At 44.8% G+C, this 17,844-nt stretch overlaps 1 protein-coding gene across 2 annotated transcripts in view; it reads left to right on the top strand.

The window, feature by feature from the left end:
* The first annotated feature begins 2,399 nt into the window (after positions 1 to 2,399).
* The window catches only part of AK5 (adenylate kinase 5), a 133,541-nt gene continuing 118,096 nt past the window's right edge, over positions 2,400 to 17,844 (top strand). The window contains exon 1 of one of the 2 annotated variants that reach the window (XR_013218565.1): positions 2,400 to 2,760. Coding sequence is in view for 1 of the 2 variants with exons in the window: in XM_077277557.1 (XP_077133672.1) it covers positions 2,701 to 2,760 (60 nt within the window). In the remaining variant the exon portion in view is untranslated. The remainder of the gene's footprint in view (positions 2,761 to 17,844) is intronic. The other variant, XM_077277557.1, reaches the window with a different exon arrangement.

The raw sequence follows: 17,844 nt of genomic DNA, 5'->3' as shown, positions 1-17,844 counted from the left end.
GTGGCGGCAGAGGTGTGGAGATGAGGAGGCGCAGCGAGCGGGGTCCCTTTCCCCGGTGAGGTGATGCAGCAGCCCCGGTAATGCAGCAGAGCCGGGTGAATCCTGTTGTTATCGGTGCGCGCGGCCATCTTCCTGAGGCCGCGCGTTCGCAGATGGAGCTCTGCTGCCCGGAGCTTCAGGAAAATGGCCGCGGGATGCCGCGTGTGCGCAGATGGGGATCGCGGCGGCCATTTTCCTGAAGCCCCGGGCAGCAGAGCTCCATCTGCGAACGCGCGGCCTCAGGAAGATGGCCGCGCGCACCGATAACAACAGGATTCACCCGGCCCTGCTGCATTACCGGGGCTGCTGCATCACCTCACCGGGGAAAGGGACCCCGCTCACTGCGCCTCCTCATCTCCACACCTCTGCCACCACGGTAACCACAGGATTCACCCGGCTCTGCTGCATTACCGGGGCTGCTGCATCACCTCACCAGGGAAAGGGACCCCGCTCACTGCGCCTCCTCGTCTCCACACCTCTGCCACCGCGGTAACAACAGGATTCACCCGGCTCTGTTGCATTACTGGGCTGCTGCATCACCTCACCGGGGAAAGGGACCCCTCTCACGCCATACCTCTCACTGTGCCTCCTCATCCCAACACCTCTGCCGGTAACCACTGCTGCCACCCTCCCATGGACACCAGGCCGTGGCGTCGCCCACCTAAGCAGGAAGGGACCCTGCTCAGGTGCACGCCGTACCGCCTCACCCCACCTCTGCCGACACCATGCCTCCTGTGACCCTGCTCTGCCACCACCAGCCCACAGGTAAGATACTGTAAATTCGGACAATAAGACGGACCCCCATCTTATAAAAAATCTTTTTTTCTGCAATTTTCACCCCAAATTTGGGGTGCGTCTTATGGTCCGGTGCGTCTTATATGACGAAAAATACGGTATATTCAGCAGTCTTGGTGTTTCCTATGTGATGGGTATGCAGCAGTCTCAGTGTCTCCTATGTAATGTATGTGCAGCAGTCTCGTACCTCCTATGAGATATATACTGCAGATCTCCCACTTGCGTTTTGTAACTGTTACGTGAGCAGTGATGAATTTCTCGCTTTGATGAGACCTGCAGTGTAATATACATCTGTGTTCGGTACAACCGACTGCTGCGATCAGTTCTTTACAACACTTCTAATCGCAAAGAGTCGCCTGTGCTCCTGACAGATGCAACCTGGAAAGCAGTTGTGAGTAGCAACATGAATCCCAGCAAACATCACACGTCTCACCACAGAGAAGCAGCCGTCACATTTAGAGGAGGTCGTTAATTGACCAAATACAGCAAGATACATTTCAAGTTGATATTTTTCTACGGCGGCAAATAATGGTATAAAGATCCAAATGGCTCATGGCAGAAAAAAGGTTCCTGCCCCGTGTCCTGGAGGTCGTGATTGTGCTCAGCTTTCATTATTCAGTACGTGGATAAACGCTCCTTGACGGGTCTTCTCGTCCACTGCCCGATATAACCTGAGCACAACCATATGGACAGATGAGACGCCGAAGATATCTGCTACCAATTAAGATTGGAACTGAAAGGGTCAGCGGCAGATGATAGGAGCGTGGTTCATGAAGGAGGAGGGAAGGGGTGAATTATATCCTGAAATAGCTCTTAAAGAGTGTACGTTGCTTTAATTTTTTTTTTCATAAACCAATATTACTTGTGAAAGCAAGAAACTTTGTATTATATTTCATCAGAAAAATCAGCTTCTTTCTCTTGCTGGACCCATTGTTCATACCCGATAGGAGCAGAGCAGTGACCCCCGATAGGGGCAGAGCAGTGACCCCCGATAGCTGCAGAGCAGTGACCCCCAATAGGGGCAGAGCATTGACACCCGATAGGGGCAGAGCAGTGACCCCTGATAGGGGCAGAGCAGTGACCCCTGATAGGGGCAGAGCAGTGACCCCTGATAGGGGCAGAGCAGTGACCCCTGATAGGAGCAGAGCAGTGACCCCTGATAGGGGCAGAACAGTGACCCCTGATAGGGGCAGAGCAGTGACCCCTGATAGGGGCAGAGCAGTGACCCCTGATAGGGGCAGAACAGTGACCCCTGATAGGGGCAGAGCAGTGACCCCTGATAGGGGCAGAGCAGTGACCCCTGATAGGGGCAGAGCAGTGACCCCCGATAGGGGCAGAGCAGTGACCCCCGATAGGGGCAGCACAATGTATATGAGCCTTCCTTAGTGGAGTAGTTCTTGGCTTGTCGGAGGATTGCTCTTGGCTGCTCCTGATCGTCTTGCCATGCCAGTGTATGGACGTGGAGGAGCTTTCCCCGGAGAGGGCAGGGACCTGGCACATCCTGGGTCTGGGGCGCCTGTGTGATCAGTGGCTCAGCTGCTCCAGTCTCTGCTGTTCAGCTGCTTACATTGCAGGCAGTGCAGGCGGCAGCACATTGTGTGGATGAGGACGGCGCAGGCGGCAGCCCCTGTGTGCAGTCATTGGGCTGGTGCTGGTGCTGACACTGGGAGGATTGTGAGTCAGGGAGGGCTGTGTCACTGGGACGAGGGAAGGACTGGCAGCTGAGCGCTGGGATGTCTGTGCACTGATCTGTGGAGCCGACAGTTCATGGTCATTGATGCCTGGACACTAGTGACACCGAGCTGAAGACTTGTGGAGGGGACAGTAGGAGACTCCTCATCATCATCATCATCACTGTCTGCAGACATGAGCAGCACTGACCCTAAGGAATACCTGGCCAGGAGGGAGATCCCGCAGCTCTTCGAGGTAAGATCTCCTGTGTCTGCAGTCATTGTCTGTCCCATTAGTCCATAATACACAGGATCGTGCTCCTCCTGCCCTGGAGCATTATAAGGTTTTGTGCGCTTCTGTTATAATCCCACAGTGTGACACAGCAAATGTATCAAGTCTGGTGCCCAATTCTGCATATTATATCATGCCAGTATCTGCCACACGATATCCCGGGTGGCATCTCTGTGCCAATATACACGACTTGGCAGCACTATGGCAATGTAGTTTATCTAGTACCAGTATAACAATGTAGCCCACCTAAAGTATACAGTACCGCTATGAAAGTGTAGTGTCCTATATAATACTGCTATGATAGTTTAGCTTCCTATATAATACTGTTATGATAGTGTAGCTTTCTTTATATAGTACCGCTAAGATGGTGTAGTGTCCTGTATAATACCACTATGATAATGTAGTATACTATGTTATACCGCTATGATAGTGTAGTGTCCTATATAATACCGCTATAATAGTGTAGTGTCCTATATAATACTGCTATGATAGTGTAGTGTCCTATATAATACCGCTATAATAGTGTAGTGTCCTATATAATACTGCTATGATAGTGTAGTGACCTATATAATACTGCTATGATCGTGTAGTGTCCTATATAATACCGCTATAATAGTGTAGTGTCCTATATAATACTGCTACGATAGTGTAGTGTCCTATATAATACTGCTGTGATAGTGCATCTTCCTATATACAGTGGGGCAAAAAAGTATTTAGTCAGTCAGCAATAGTGCAAGTTCCACCACTTAAAAAGATGAGAGGCGTCTGTAATTTACATCATAGGTAGACCTCAACTATGGGAGACAAACTGAGAAAAAAAAATCCAGAAAATCACATTGTCTGTTTTTTTATCATTTTATTTGCATATTATGGTGGAAAATAAGTATTTGGTCAGAAACAAACAATCAAGATTTCTGGCTCTCACAGACCTGTAACTTCTCCTTTAAGAGTCTCCTCTTTCCTCCACTCATTACCTGTAGTAATGGCACCTGTTTAAACTTGTTATCAGTATAAAAAGACACCTGTGCACACCCTCAAACAGTCTGACTCCAAACTCCACTATGGTGAAGACCAAAGAGCTGTCAAAGGACACCAGAAACAAAATTGTAGCCCTGCACCAGGCTGGGAAGACTGAATCTGCAATAGCCAACCAGCTTGGAGTGAAGAAATCAACAGTGGGAGCAATAATTAGAAAATGGAAGACATTCAAGACCACTGATAATCTCCCTCGATCTGGGGCTCCACGCAAAATCCCACCCCGTGGGGTCAGAATGATCACAAGAACGGTGAGCAAAAATCCCAGAACCACGCGGGGGGACCTAGTGAATGAACTGCAGAGAGCTGGGACCAATGTAACAAGGCCTACCATAAGTAACACACTACGCCACCATGGACTCAGATCCTGCAGTGCCAGACGTGTACCACTGCTTAAGCCAGTACATGTCCGGGCCCGTCTGAAGTTTGCTAGAGAGCATTTGGATGATCCAGAGGAGTTTTGGGAGAATGTCCTATGGTCTGATGAAACCAAACTGGAACTGTTTGGTAGAAACACAACTTGTCGTGTTTGGAGGAAAAAGAATACTGAGTTGCATCCATCAAACACCATACCTACTGTAAAGCATGGTGGTGGAAACATCATGCTTTGGGGCTGTTTCTCTGCAAAGGGGCCAGGACGACTGATCCGGGTACATGAAAGAATGAATGGGGCCATGTATCGTGAGATTTTGAGTGCAAACCTCCTTCCATCAGCAAGGGCATTGAAGATGAAACGTGGCTGGGCCTTTCAACATGACAATGATCCAAAGCACACCGCCAGGGCAACGAAGGAGTGGCTTCGTAAGAAGCATTTCAAGGTCCTGGAGTGGCCTAGCCAGTCTCCAGATCTCAACCCTATAGAAAACCTTTGGAGGGAGTTGAAAGTCTGTGTTGCCAAGCAAAAAGCCAAAAACATCACTGCTCTAGAGGAGATCTGCATGGAGGAATGGGCCAACATACCACCAACAGTGTGTGGCAACCTTGTGAAGACTTACAGAAAACGTTTGACCTCTGTCATTGCCAACAAAGGATATATTACAAAGTATTGAGATGAAATTTTGTTTCTGACCAAATACTTATTTTCCACCATAATATGCAAATAAAATGATAAAAAAACAGACAATGTGATTTTCTGGATTTTTGTTTCTCAGTTTGTCTCCCATAGTTGAGGTCTACCTATGATGTAAATTACAGACGCCTCTCATCTTTTTAAGTGGTGGAACTTGCACTATTGCTGAATGACTAAATACTTTTTTGCCCCACTGTATATAGTACCGATAGGATAGTGTAGCTTTCTATATATAGTACCACTAGGATAGTGTAGCTTCCTATATAGTACCGCTAGGATAGTGTAGCTTCCTATAGATAGTACCGCTATGATAGTGTAGCTTCCTACATATAGTACCGCTAGGATAGTGTAGTTTCCTGTATATAGTACCGCTAGGATAGTGTAGCTTCCTTTATAGTACCGCTAGGATAGTGTAGCTTCCTGTATATAGTACCGCTAGGATAGTGTAGCTTCCTATATAGTACCGCTAGGATAGTGTAGCTTCCTATATAGTACCGCTAGGATAGTGTAGCTTCCTATATAGTACCGCTAGGATAGTGTAGTTTCCTGTATATAGTACCGCTATGATAGTGTAGCTTCCTACATATAGTACCGCTATGATATTGTAGCTTTCTGTATATAGTAGCGCTATGATAGTGTAGCTTTATATAGTACCACTAGGATAGTGTAGCTTCCTACATATAGTACCGCTATGATAGTGTAGCTTTATATAGTACCACTAGGATAGTGTAGCTTCCTACATATAGTACCGCTAGGATAGTGTAGCTTCCTATATATAGTACCGCTAGGATAGTGTAGCATCCTATATATAGTACCACTAGGATAGTGTAGCTTCCTACATATAGTACCGCTAGGATAGTGTAGCTTCCTATATATAGTACCACTAGGATAGTGTAGCTTCCTATATAGTACCGCTAGGATAGTGTAGCTTCCTACATATAGTACCGCTAGGATAGTGTAGTTTCCTGTATATAGTACCGCTATGATAGTGTAGCTTCCTACATATAGTACCGCTAGGATAGTGTAGCTTCCTATATATAGTACCACTAGGATAGTGTAGCTTCCTGTATATAGTACCGCTAGGATAGTGTAGCTTCCTATATAGTACCGCTAGGATAGTGTAGCTTCCTACATATAGTACCGCTAGGATAGTGTAGCTTCCTACATATAGTACCGTTAGGATAGTGTAGTTTCCTGTATATAGTACCGCTATGATAGTGTAGCTTCCTACATATAGTACCGCTATGATAGTGTAGCTTCCTATATAGTACCGCTAGGATAGTGTAGCTTCCTATATATAGTACCGCTATGATAGTGTAGCTTCCTACATATAGTACCGCTAGGATAGTGTAGCTTCCTACATATAGTACCGCTAGGATAGTGTAGTTTCCTGTATATAGTACCGCTATGATAGTGTAGCTTCCTACATATAGTACCGCTATGATATTGTAGCTTTCTGTATATAGTACCGCTATGATAGTGTAGCTTTATATAGTACCACTAGGATAGTGTAGCTTCCTACATATAGTACCGCTAGGATAGTGTAGCTTGCTACATATAGTACCTCTAGGATAGTGTAGCTTCCTATATATAGTACCGCTATGATAGTGTAGCTTCCTGTATATAGTACTGCTATATGCTGTCTTCCTTGTACTTTTGTAACAATGTATCAGTTACAGAATCAATGTAGCTAGACTCCTGGTAAATAGCTATCATGTACCCGTGTCGCCTTCTAGTAAATCCCCTGCAGCTGTAGCTTTCCGCTCCATGTTGGATAGATTAATACCAGAGTAATCCTTGTGCCATAGTGAGCGGCGGTTGCCAGTGCAGCGTGATGCGCCATCTGCTGCCGTCGTTGTACACATTTCTCCACATTGTGCGCAGCCGGCGTCCGTGCCCACCACATTCTGCCTTACCTGCCTGAGCAGGATCCATCTCCGCGTGATGCGTCGTCCTCTGCGCGGGTGGAAGACGGGATCATTAGGAAACAACATGTTTGTCTTTGGTGTTCCCAGATTCTCCCTGTGATTGTGGTTTATTGTGTGCAGAGCATTAAATCCTCAGTGTCCACAATGAGTGCGGTGCCAGGATCCCGGGACGTGCCGGTGTGCCCGGCTGGATGCGCCATCATTATTGGAAATCAGTAGCACCGAGGCCGGGATGCCATTTGTGGTAATATCAGGGGTCCTGGGCACTAGAGGTTAGTACTGATCCCCGTGTGTGGAGTCAGGGAGGAATCTTTCCCCAATGTATCTAGGATGGTGAGAAAGCTGGCAACTCTCGCTGGAGCTCTGATGATAATATTGTTGTCACTCGTCTTTCCCGATATCCAATATAACTAAGAAATGACGGAATGTTTAAGACTAAGTTCACTTGTGGCTTTTTTATGCTTTTTTTTTTGCATGGAAACCGCAGGCTACGGTCAGAAAACTGCAGCGGAGATTACATGTATTTTTGGTGTTCTCAATGGGGAAAAACTTCAGTAAAAACTGAAAGAATCAACATTTTGCTTTTTTTTTCTTGGTCTTAAAAGCGTCAGACAAAAAAATGCAATGTGCAAATGAGATTTTTGGAAATTTATTTTTTCATTTTGCCATTATTATAAAATGTTGTTTTTTTTTCCCTCAAAAAAAAAATCATGCGGAGAAAATTACATTACATGCAAACAAGTCATGATACTTTAAAAAGTTTGAAAAGTTATGGTTTGTGCGGAGACCCTGTTCCTGATAAACAGAGTGACCCAAGAATTTATGTTCTTGAGATATTTATGACATAAATGTGTGACAGACAGGTCCTACATATGGGGCCAGTACTGATCTGCAGGACAGGGGTCCCTCCGAACCATACAAGGGGCCGGTAGGCATCAATGGGCCACCATATTACAGGGGCATTACTTCTGGGGAAGAATAGTTCCCGAATACGATGAGACTTCAGTCCAAGGGAAATCTCTTCTTACCTCTCTAATCTCTTACACTGCCATGGGTGCAGAATTACAGCTCCTTTATATGGAGGCGTAATACCGCCATGTAGTGACCGTATTGGATAACACAACTTTCCAGGAAACAGATATACAGTGGGGCAAAAAAGTATTTAGTCAGCCAGCAATAGTGCAAGTTCCACCACTTAAAAAGATGAGAGGCGTCTGTAATTTACATCATAGGTAGACCTCAACTATGGGAGACAAACTGAGAAATAAAAATCCAGAAAATCACATTGTCTGTTTTTTTATCATTTTATTTGCATATTATGGTGGAAAATAAGTATTTGGTCAGAAACAAACAATCAAGATTTCTGGCTCTCACAGACCTGTAACTTCTTCTTTAAGAGTCTCCTCTTTCCTCCACTCATTACCTGTAGTAATGGCACCTGTTTAAACTTGTTATCAGTATAAAAAGACACCTGTGCACACCCTCAAACAGTCTGACTCCAAACTCCACTATGGTGAAGACCAAAGAGCTGTCAAAGGACACCAGAAACAAAATTGTAGCCCTGCACCAGGCTGGGAAGACTGAATCTGCAATAGCCAACCAGCTTGGAGTGAAGAAATCAACAGTGGGAGCAATAATTAGAAAATGGAAGACATTCAAGACCACTGATAATCTCCCTCGATCTGGGGCTCCACGCAAAATCCCACCCCGTGGGGTCAGAATGATCACAAGAACGGTGAGCAAAAATCCCAGAACCACGCGGGGGGACCTAGTGAATGAACTGCAGAGAGCTGGGACCAATGTAACAAGGCCTACCATAAGTAACACACTACGCCACCATGGACTCAGATCCTGCAGTGCCAGACGTGTACCACTGCTTAAGCCAGTACATGTCCGGGCCCGTCTGAAGTTTGCTAGAGAGCATTTGGATGATCCAGAGGAGTTTTGGGAGAATGTCCTATGGTCTGATGAAACCAAACTGGAACTGTTTGGAAGAAACACAACTTGTCGTGTTTGGAGGAAAAAGAATACTGAGTTGCATCCATCAAACACCATACCTACTGTAAAGCATGGTGGTGGAAACATCATGCTTTGGGGCTGTTTCTCTGCAAAGGGGCCAGGACGACTGATCCGGGTACATGAAAGAATGAATGGGGCCATGTATCGTGAGATTTTGAGTGCAAACCTCCTTCCATCAGCAAGAGCATTGAAGATGAAACGTGGCTGGGTCTTTCAACATGACAATGATCCAAAGCACACCGCCAGGGCAACGAAGGAGTGGCTTCGTAAGAAGCATTTCAAGGTCCTGGAGTGGCCTAGCCAGTCTCCAGATCTCAACCCTATAGAAAACCTTTGGAGGGAGTTGAAAGTCCGTGTTGCCAAGCGAAAAGCCAAAAACATCACTGCTCTAGAGGAGATCTGCATGGAGGAATGGGCCAACATACCAACAACAGTGTGTGCAACCTTGTGAAGACTTACAGAAAACGTTTGACCTCTGTCATCGCCAACAAAGGATATATTACAAAGTATTGAGATGAAATTTTGTTTCTGACCAAATACTTATTTTCCACCATAATATGCAAATAAAATGATAAAAAAACAGACAATGTGATTTTCTGGATTTTTGTTTCTCAGTTTGTCTCCCATAGTTGAGGTCTACCTATGATGTAAATTACAGACGCCTCTCATCTTTTTAAGTGGTGGAACTTGCACTATTGCTGAATGACTAAATACTTTTTTGCCCCACTGTAACTAAAGATAGAAATTAAGAAATCTAACGTATAAGAAATTACTAAAATAAATCTTATTTTCCTTACTTTTGTGAACTTTTTGATTTCTGCTGGTTATGATTGCTTCCTATAACCGCCATAGAATACACTTGGCTGTAATGTAGGACCGTATGTGCTATCGGTCCTGGTATAACACATCTTATATCTGTATAATACCCTCGGTAATAACGCAGTAGCTTACGATTATAACTTATCCGGCTGCAGACTCCCCTCCCTGGGGGATGAGTATAATTCTGGTCCTGTAGTCACATACTGTCACATTATAACGCCATCTGTGGCCATGGTGCGGTAAATATAACGGTATAACTTGTCCCTATCATTAAGTCCATTCTGTGCCACAAATATCGCGTACAACACCCATTCTCCATGGTGAATAGATTAATGGGGTCTCATTGTCGGCTTTCTATTACCCTGAGCTGTAAATAGCCGCAGCGGTGGATTCTTTACCGGTGACCCGGTTCTTACAAATTTTACCTATCTTTTGATCTCTCTTCTTGACTCGCTTTCACGAATGTAGGAGCAAACTAAAGATTTCTCTACTTAATTGCAAGTTCTGACACGGATCAATGGGTCAGTGAGGTCAATGTATCTGTGCGATGTAATTACAGAGGGCGCGGACCATCCGAGACATGGAGCCCAAGGGGCCCAAACTAACCTTCCTCAGGAGTGCACTGCCATAAGTGATAGTGATGAAGTTAGTTGGGCGTCTTCTTGGAAGTTGAAGATGAAATGATCTTTAAAAGGGCTAAAAAATGGGCCAATGCAAAAGTTTTGGCACCCTTGTAGACTTGTGTGTTCAGATAACTTTGACCTTAACTTTTGACCTTAATTAGCCTGTTAAGGTTATGGCTTGTTCTCTATCATCATTAGGAAAGGCCGGTGATGCAAATTTTTCATATTTATAAAAACCCAGCCTCCTCTAACCTTGTGCCAAAAACAGCAGCCATGGGTTCTTCTAAGCAGCTGCCTGAAAATTAATATGGTGGAGGCCCACAAAGCAGGAGAAGGCTATAAGAAGATAGCAAATCATTTTCAAGTTGCCCTATCTTCAGTTCGAAATGTAATTAAGAAATGGCCGTTACCAGGAACAGTGAATGTCAAGAAGACAAGGCAAAATTTCAGTGAGAGCTGCTCTTAGGATTGCTAGAGAGGCAAATCAGAACCCCCTCTTGACTCCAAAAGACCTTCAGAAAGATTTATCAGACTGGAGTTGTGGTACATTGCTCTACTGTTCAGAGACACCTGCACAAATATGGCCTTCATGGAAGAGTCATCAGAAGAAAGCCTCTCCTGCGTCCTCACCATAAAAATCATCATCAGAAGTATGCAAAAGAACATCTAAACAAGTATGATGTATTTTGAGATCAAGTCCTATGGACCAATGAGGGTAAAATAAAACTCAATGGCCACAATGATCAAAGTTGGAGAAAAAAGGGCACAGAATTTCAGGAAAAGAACATCTCAGCGACCATTAAGCATGGGGGTGGATCCATCATGCTTTGGGGTTGTGTTGCAGCGAATGGCACAGGGAAAATTTCACAGGTAGAGGGAAGAATGGACTTAATGAAATTTCAACAAATTCTTGATACAAATATAACACCATCTGTTAAAAAGCTGAAGGTGGAGAGAGGAAGAGGATGGCTGCTACAAGTGGAGAATGATCCAAAACACACGTCAAAATCCACAATAGATTACTTCAAAAGGCGCAAGCTGAAGGTTTTACAATGGCCCTCATAGTCCCCTGATCTGATCATCATTGATAATCTGTGACTAGACCTCAAAATAGCAGAGGAAGCAAGACGCCCCAGGAATCTCACACAATCGGAGGAATTCTCCAAGGAAGAATTGATGAAAATCCCTCAAACGAGAATTCAAAGACTCTTGTCTGGCTACAAAAAGAGTTTACAAGCTGTGATACTTGCAAAAGGGGGTGCTACTAGGTACCAACCATTAAAACCTACAAGAGAAAAAGTAAGCAAAAACCCTGATATAACTAAGTAAAAATGCAAAAGTGCATTTAAATAACACAGAGGTTTTAGTAATACTGTTTTTTGTTTTAAAAAAATAGCACAAAAGCCATCCCACCGCGTCAAGGTAACTCTGTGTTATTTAAATGCACTTTTGCTTTTTTACTTAGCTACAGCAGGGTTTTGCTTACTTTTTCTCTTGTAGGTTTTAATGTTTTGTGGCCAATGTGAACATGCGTTTAACTTATGCATGTGTACCAACTCAAGTTAAGCTAACATTTTGTGTTTTTTTCTAGGTACTAGCCATGCAGGGTGTGCAAATTTTTGCATTGGACCATTTTCCTTTTTGTAATTTTTAAAATGTAAAATATGAAAATATATATTTTTTTGCCTAAAATGCAAAGGGAATGTGTCATCTGTAACTTTAGACCTTTTAGATAATTTCATCTTCAACTTGCTTCACAGTAAAGGCCCCGTCTCACATAGCGAGATCGCTGCTGAGTCACAAGTTTTGTGACGCAACAGCGACCTCAGTAGCGATCTCGCTATGTGTGACACGTACCAGCGATCAGGCCCCTGCTGTGAGATCGCTGGTCGTGTCAGAATGGCCTGGACCTTTTTTCGGTCGTTGAGGTCCCGCTGACATCGCTGAATCGGTGTGTGTGACACCGATCCAGCGATGTCTTCACTGGTAACCAGGGTAAACATCGGGTTACTAAGCGTAGGGCCGCGCTTAGTAACCCGATGTTTACCCTGGTTACCAGCGTAAATGTAAAAAAAACCAAACAGTACATACTCACCATCTGTTGCCCGTCAGGTCCCTTGCCGTCTGCTTCCTGCTCTGACTGAGCGCCGTAAAGTGAGAGCACAGCAGTGACGTCACCGCTGTGCTGTTCTCTCACTGTACGGCCGGCAGACAGTCAGAGCAGGAAGCAGACGGCAAGGGACCTGACGGACACCGGAATGTGAGTATGTAGTGTTTGTTTTTTTTTACATTTACGCTGGTAACCATGGTAAACATCGGGTTACTAAGCGCGGCCCTGCACTTAGTAACCCGATGTTTACCCTGGTTACCCGGGTGCTGCAGGGGGACTTTGGCATCGTTGAAGACAGTTTCAACGATGCCGAAGTCGTTCCCCTGATCGTTGGTCGCTGGAGAGAGCGGTCTGTGTGACAGCTCCCCAGCGACCACACAGCGACCACACAGCGACGCTGCAGCGATCAGCATCGTTGTCTGTATCGCTGCAGCGTCGCTGTGTGAGACGGGGCCTTAACAGTAATTTTGATCAGGGGTGCCCAGACTTGGACATTCACGTTCCCCATTTTTTTAAGCCACCCATTCCCTTTAATAGGCCAGGTTTGGTCTGGAAATTGCATAAGACTAGGACGTCTTTCCTTATGAAGCCATCAGTCTGCAAAATAAAAAAAACAAACAGCCTCGTGACTAGTCCCAGAGAATATAATGCTCCCGCACGCTGTCAGGTCTCTACGACAGACGGCTGACGAGTTTTCTGAGGATTCTCCGTAGATTTCATCCGATACAAGTAGTAAAATCCACATTTAAAAGCGATGCATTTCCACATCAAATGAGCTTGCTAGATCTCCTGCATGAAAAATTTACAAAAACCTCATCCTGCAAATCCCGAAGGTAAAGTCTCATAAATGTGCTGTGTATAAATCAGCTCTGAAGGTTTCTCCAAGAATGGAGACGGATATAAATAAGTGCGTGCCGCTACGGAGGCGGCCAAAGGCTGCAATACAAATTGGGGTGTTTGAAAATCTGCCCCACAGGTCGGTGTTATACATTCTGCATCTTGTGGATTAGACCCTTCCGTCATCTCCATCCACCCTGGATTTTTTTTTTTTTGTTCGTGTGCAAAGACGAATGAAAAATGCAGCATTTCCGTTATATGAGCATTTACATGGACGTATTTAGAGGCCGTGCTTTTATAGTGTAAAGGGTTTCCAGGATTTATGGAAAGTGCAACAATTAGGTTTAATAAAAAAAAGAAACTGCACTATATTCCCCGCTGCTCCAGCACCCAGTAAGCAATCCCATGACCGCTGCAGCTAGTCTTGTCCTCATTGGTGCATTGAGGCAAGTGATTGGCTGCAGCAGTCATGTAAATTATGTGCGGTATATGGTTGGTGCAGGAAATAAGCAAAGCTAAGCGAGGACCACCAGAGATGAACGCTAGACCTGCAGGGAATTGAAGATTTTTTTTAATTGCCCTTTTCCAGTTTTTGTCTAGTTTTTCATTAATTTGAAATATTCCTTTACATTTCCACACCGTTCCTCTTACCCGGTGTCTCAGGAACCTTTCGCAGTATTTTTCATGACGGTCGATACTGCGATGTTACTTACTAATAAGGCCCTGTAGGCATATCTTTCCAGACGGCAGGGATCCGGCGCTGATGTAGCTCCGCGCCTCCGGCGGATGACATCTGAGAGGAAGGCAGGATTTAATCACAGTTCTTATGCTGAAGAATAGAAATATACTGTCAGGTAAATCAGGTAATATTGACAATGCTGCCCGTCATTTCTTGCCTGAAACTGTGTAAACTCTACAAAAGTTTTATGAAGTGAACATCCAACTTTCACCATCGTCTACTTAGCAGGTCCAGAAATCTATTCTGATTAGTTACTTAACATTTCTCCATATGAGTTGGAGTTCTGCATAGAAATAGAAGTAGAAAAAGCCAGAGAAGTGAAGAGATACACTCAGTCCTGTGCTGCTGCTAGTAAGTGTTGTATCTCACCCCAGTGCTGGATTCACAGCTACGCAGCTCAATATGTCCTCCTTGCTGCTGCAACTTTCTAGTAAGTAGTATGTCTCACCACAGAGGTGGATTCACAGGTACTCTGCTCAGCAGTGCTATATAATGTTCTCCTTGCTGTTCCAGCATTCTAATAAGTATTTTGTCTCACAACAGAGCTGGATTCACAGGTACTCTGCTCAGCAGTGTCATATAATGTCCTCCATGCTGCTGTAGCATATGAATGTGTTATATAGAGACAGGCAGGTCATATAATGGCCACCAATAGAGTTTAGTGTCCAGACACATTCTGAACAGTGAACAGAAATTACAGGTGCACTTAAAAAAAAAACAAGCTAAAGCAGAGTAACAGCTAGTAAGGAGCAGCTAAGTATTAATGCTCCCTATTTTAATACCACCATTCGTGTTTGCTGCTGGTCTTTTTATGATAATGTTACATCGATTGTTCACATGACTTCTGCAACCAATCAATGGCCTCAGCAGTCCTGTTCTGTACATGTCAAAGTGATGGTTGAGGCTAGTGATTGGCTGCAGTGGTAACAAACAATGGACATACTTGCATAGCCTCCTGGAATGTCTAGTAGCCTTCTAGAAAAAAGGATCAACCTCCCAACTCATATAAGAGCTAGCCAATTCTATGATGACCATAAATCTTCCCTTTTCGATGTGGGCAAAACATTGTCACATTTCCCATCCTGATCGTTGGACAGATCTGTGTTGACCTTGTATTTATACCTAGTAATTAGGTCACCCCAAGGCTTGTTTTGATGGACCTTTTACACTTCACATTCACCCGTTAACCCAGAAATGCCACCTCTGATATGTGCTCTTCACTCTGAGCTGCAGTGAAATACCTTCTCCACAACACTGTCACATCCGCACATCGCCAACCGAGACAAAGCAAGTGCAGAATCAAGTATCCAAGGTCACTCAGCTGTCTTCATAGAAAAGACAGCGTGGTGTGGGAAATCTGCAATTGCAAGAGAATGGATCATATAATCAGTGCATGCTGAAAATGTGAAATTACCATCGCTGAAAAGACAGAAAACTGAGGATGTCAGTACGAAAATAGATAAAGTCGCTATGGAGCTGTAAGCACTTCGTGAGCCGCCTTATGGTGCATACGTACAGCATCCTATCCTTTCAAAGCAGTGCTTCTGGGGTAGAATATCACAGTGATCTGACACCTAATGCAACGTGCAGCAACTTATATATATTCACAATCATGGTGTCACGCCGGTAATTCCCACGCCTCCTCAGCGCCGTCCTACTCTCCGCTAAACGCTCTGCTCCACCCAGTGTCAGGCCATCGCACTGAACTGCCTCTTGCAGCACTCCCATATCTGCTGCATTCCCCTGTTGCTGCAGAGTCTCTTCCCGGCTATAGGGAGGCGCAGCCAGACTCTGCAAGAATTTAACCCGCTGTGTCCTGCAGAGTTTTGCTTCCCTGGCCTATCCATAAAGGGGATATATTAGGCCCCTTCTCCCTCCACACCTTGCGTGAACATAGGTTCCTAGTTGCAATGTATTTCTATTATCCTGTCAAGGTGCATTATATTTTTGTCTCTCCTGTTAGCGACACTGCTTGTTGTTCCGCGTCTTGAAGGATCTTTCCACTTCTGACCCTGACTTTGTAACTTGATCCTATGCTGCCTGCCCCAACCTCACCCTGTCTGACTCTGTGTGTGCCCGCTGTGCTTCGTCTTTTGCTTCTGCCCCTTAGGTTAGCTCCTGCAAGTCCAGGGACTGCCCTGAAGTGATACCTGATGACTGCCCTAACGGCCCGAGCCTAACCTCATCATCAGAGGCTGTAGTGAAGACCAGGCAGTCACTTAGTCACTGCTTTCCAGTGTAAGCCCTGCCAGTGGTGCAATGGGTCCACATGGATTCTCTAGGAAATCTGCCACAGTGATCCAAAGTGGTACAGGACATATATGCACTAATACTGAGCCATGTAACTGTGAATCCAACATTGAAATGAATATAAATTGCTAGAAGCGGTAGCACGATCTGCCTGTGTCTGCCAGGTCTCTCGCTGTACTGAGTGCGCCTCACTTCTCCTCCTCCCTCCACTCTCCATATTCTGTGTAGTTTTTACCAAGAAGGATTTGAGTTTTTCAGAGTGAATGTTGAGTTTCGTAGGAGAAGAGGAGGCTCATAAGAGGAGAAAGAAGCAGATTTCAAAGTCTCTTATAGCCACTTGAACTATTGATGTATGCAAAGTTTGTTGAAACAGTATTGACCATTTCTGCAGTTATGCCAGGCATTACTTTAGCTTCCTTTGTCTCACGTTCATAAAGTCACAATATTACTGTATGCGGGTGAGACTTTTCTGCACATTTGCTTATGTTTTAGTTGGTTACTTTATCGGCCCGGCATTGTTATGTAGACAAGATGTAAGGATGGGCAGAATATGGTTACCAACATAACCCAGACCTGGGCGATACTGGTAATAACGGAGGATCGACACTTGTAATGACTGCACAGAAGTGACATCGCTAATGATCGGGGTAGAGGAGGTGAGGACGCGACATGTGCACCCGCTGCAAACACCAAGGAAACAGCTAATTAGGAGGAAAGAAGGAGAGAAACCAAAGAAGAGGCGAGAATGGTGCCGGAGTCATGTTTGGAATCCAAAGGCAAATATGTATATTTTTATTATTAATGGTTATCTCCGATCCTCAGCTTTACGCCTGGCGTTCCTCTGCTGACAATTACCTTTTAGTAAAAGCTTTTTAATTTTCTGTATGACAGCCACACTGACAATCCTTCCCACCAAGACGACATGGCCTTGAGCGGTATTGTTGAGTTGGCCGGCGTGCGTTGTGTCGTGTTCGTGTTGTGCGGTTTCAGTTGAGTGCACCGGGTTCTTTGCTGTTGCTTCTGTATATAACAGTGAACAATGCAAGCCACCCTTTATGGTATATGTCCGCATCGATTTATAGCAGGGAAAGGTATATAAACATGATTGATGCAGGAGCTAAGCTTATTGTGCACAGGTTCATTGAGGTCACTTGTCATCGGTGCTGGATGAGTCATTATCTCAGTAAATTAGAATACTTTATAACCTGCTTGAAAAATGTTTTTCAAATCCGAAATGTTGTCCTACTGAAATGTATGTTCAGTAAATGCAATCAATACTTGGTCGGGCTCCTTTTTCATCAATTACTGCATCAATGCGGTGTGGCATGGAGGGATCAGCCTGTGGCACTGCTGAGGGGTTATGGAAGCCCAGGTTGCTTTAATGGCAGCCTTCAGCTCGTCTGCATTGTTGGGTCTGGTGGCTCTCATCTTCCTCTTGACAATACCACATAGATCACCTGACCTCTTTATTACTCTATGTAAAGTAGAAAAGGGAGACTGTGGTCTTCAAAGGCAAAGTGTGTTGTGTATTGTTAGGCTATGTCTGTGGTTGATGGAATTCGCTTAAGGTTAGTGTGAAAGACATTTCCTGTTTAATTGCAACTGAAAACCTCAGTGCC

Source organism: Ranitomeya variabilis, chromosome 8, assembly GCF_051348905.1.
Source record: "Ranitomeya variabilis isolate aRanVar5 chromosome 8, aRanVar5.hap1, whole genome shotgun sequence".
NCBI classification, from domain to species: Eukaryota; Metazoa; Chordata; class Amphibia; order Anura; family Dendrobatidae; genus Ranitomeya; species Ranitomeya variabilis.
The sequence above is the reverse complement of the archived record's forward strand: the minus strand, read 5'-3'. Positions and strand labels throughout refer to the sequence as shown.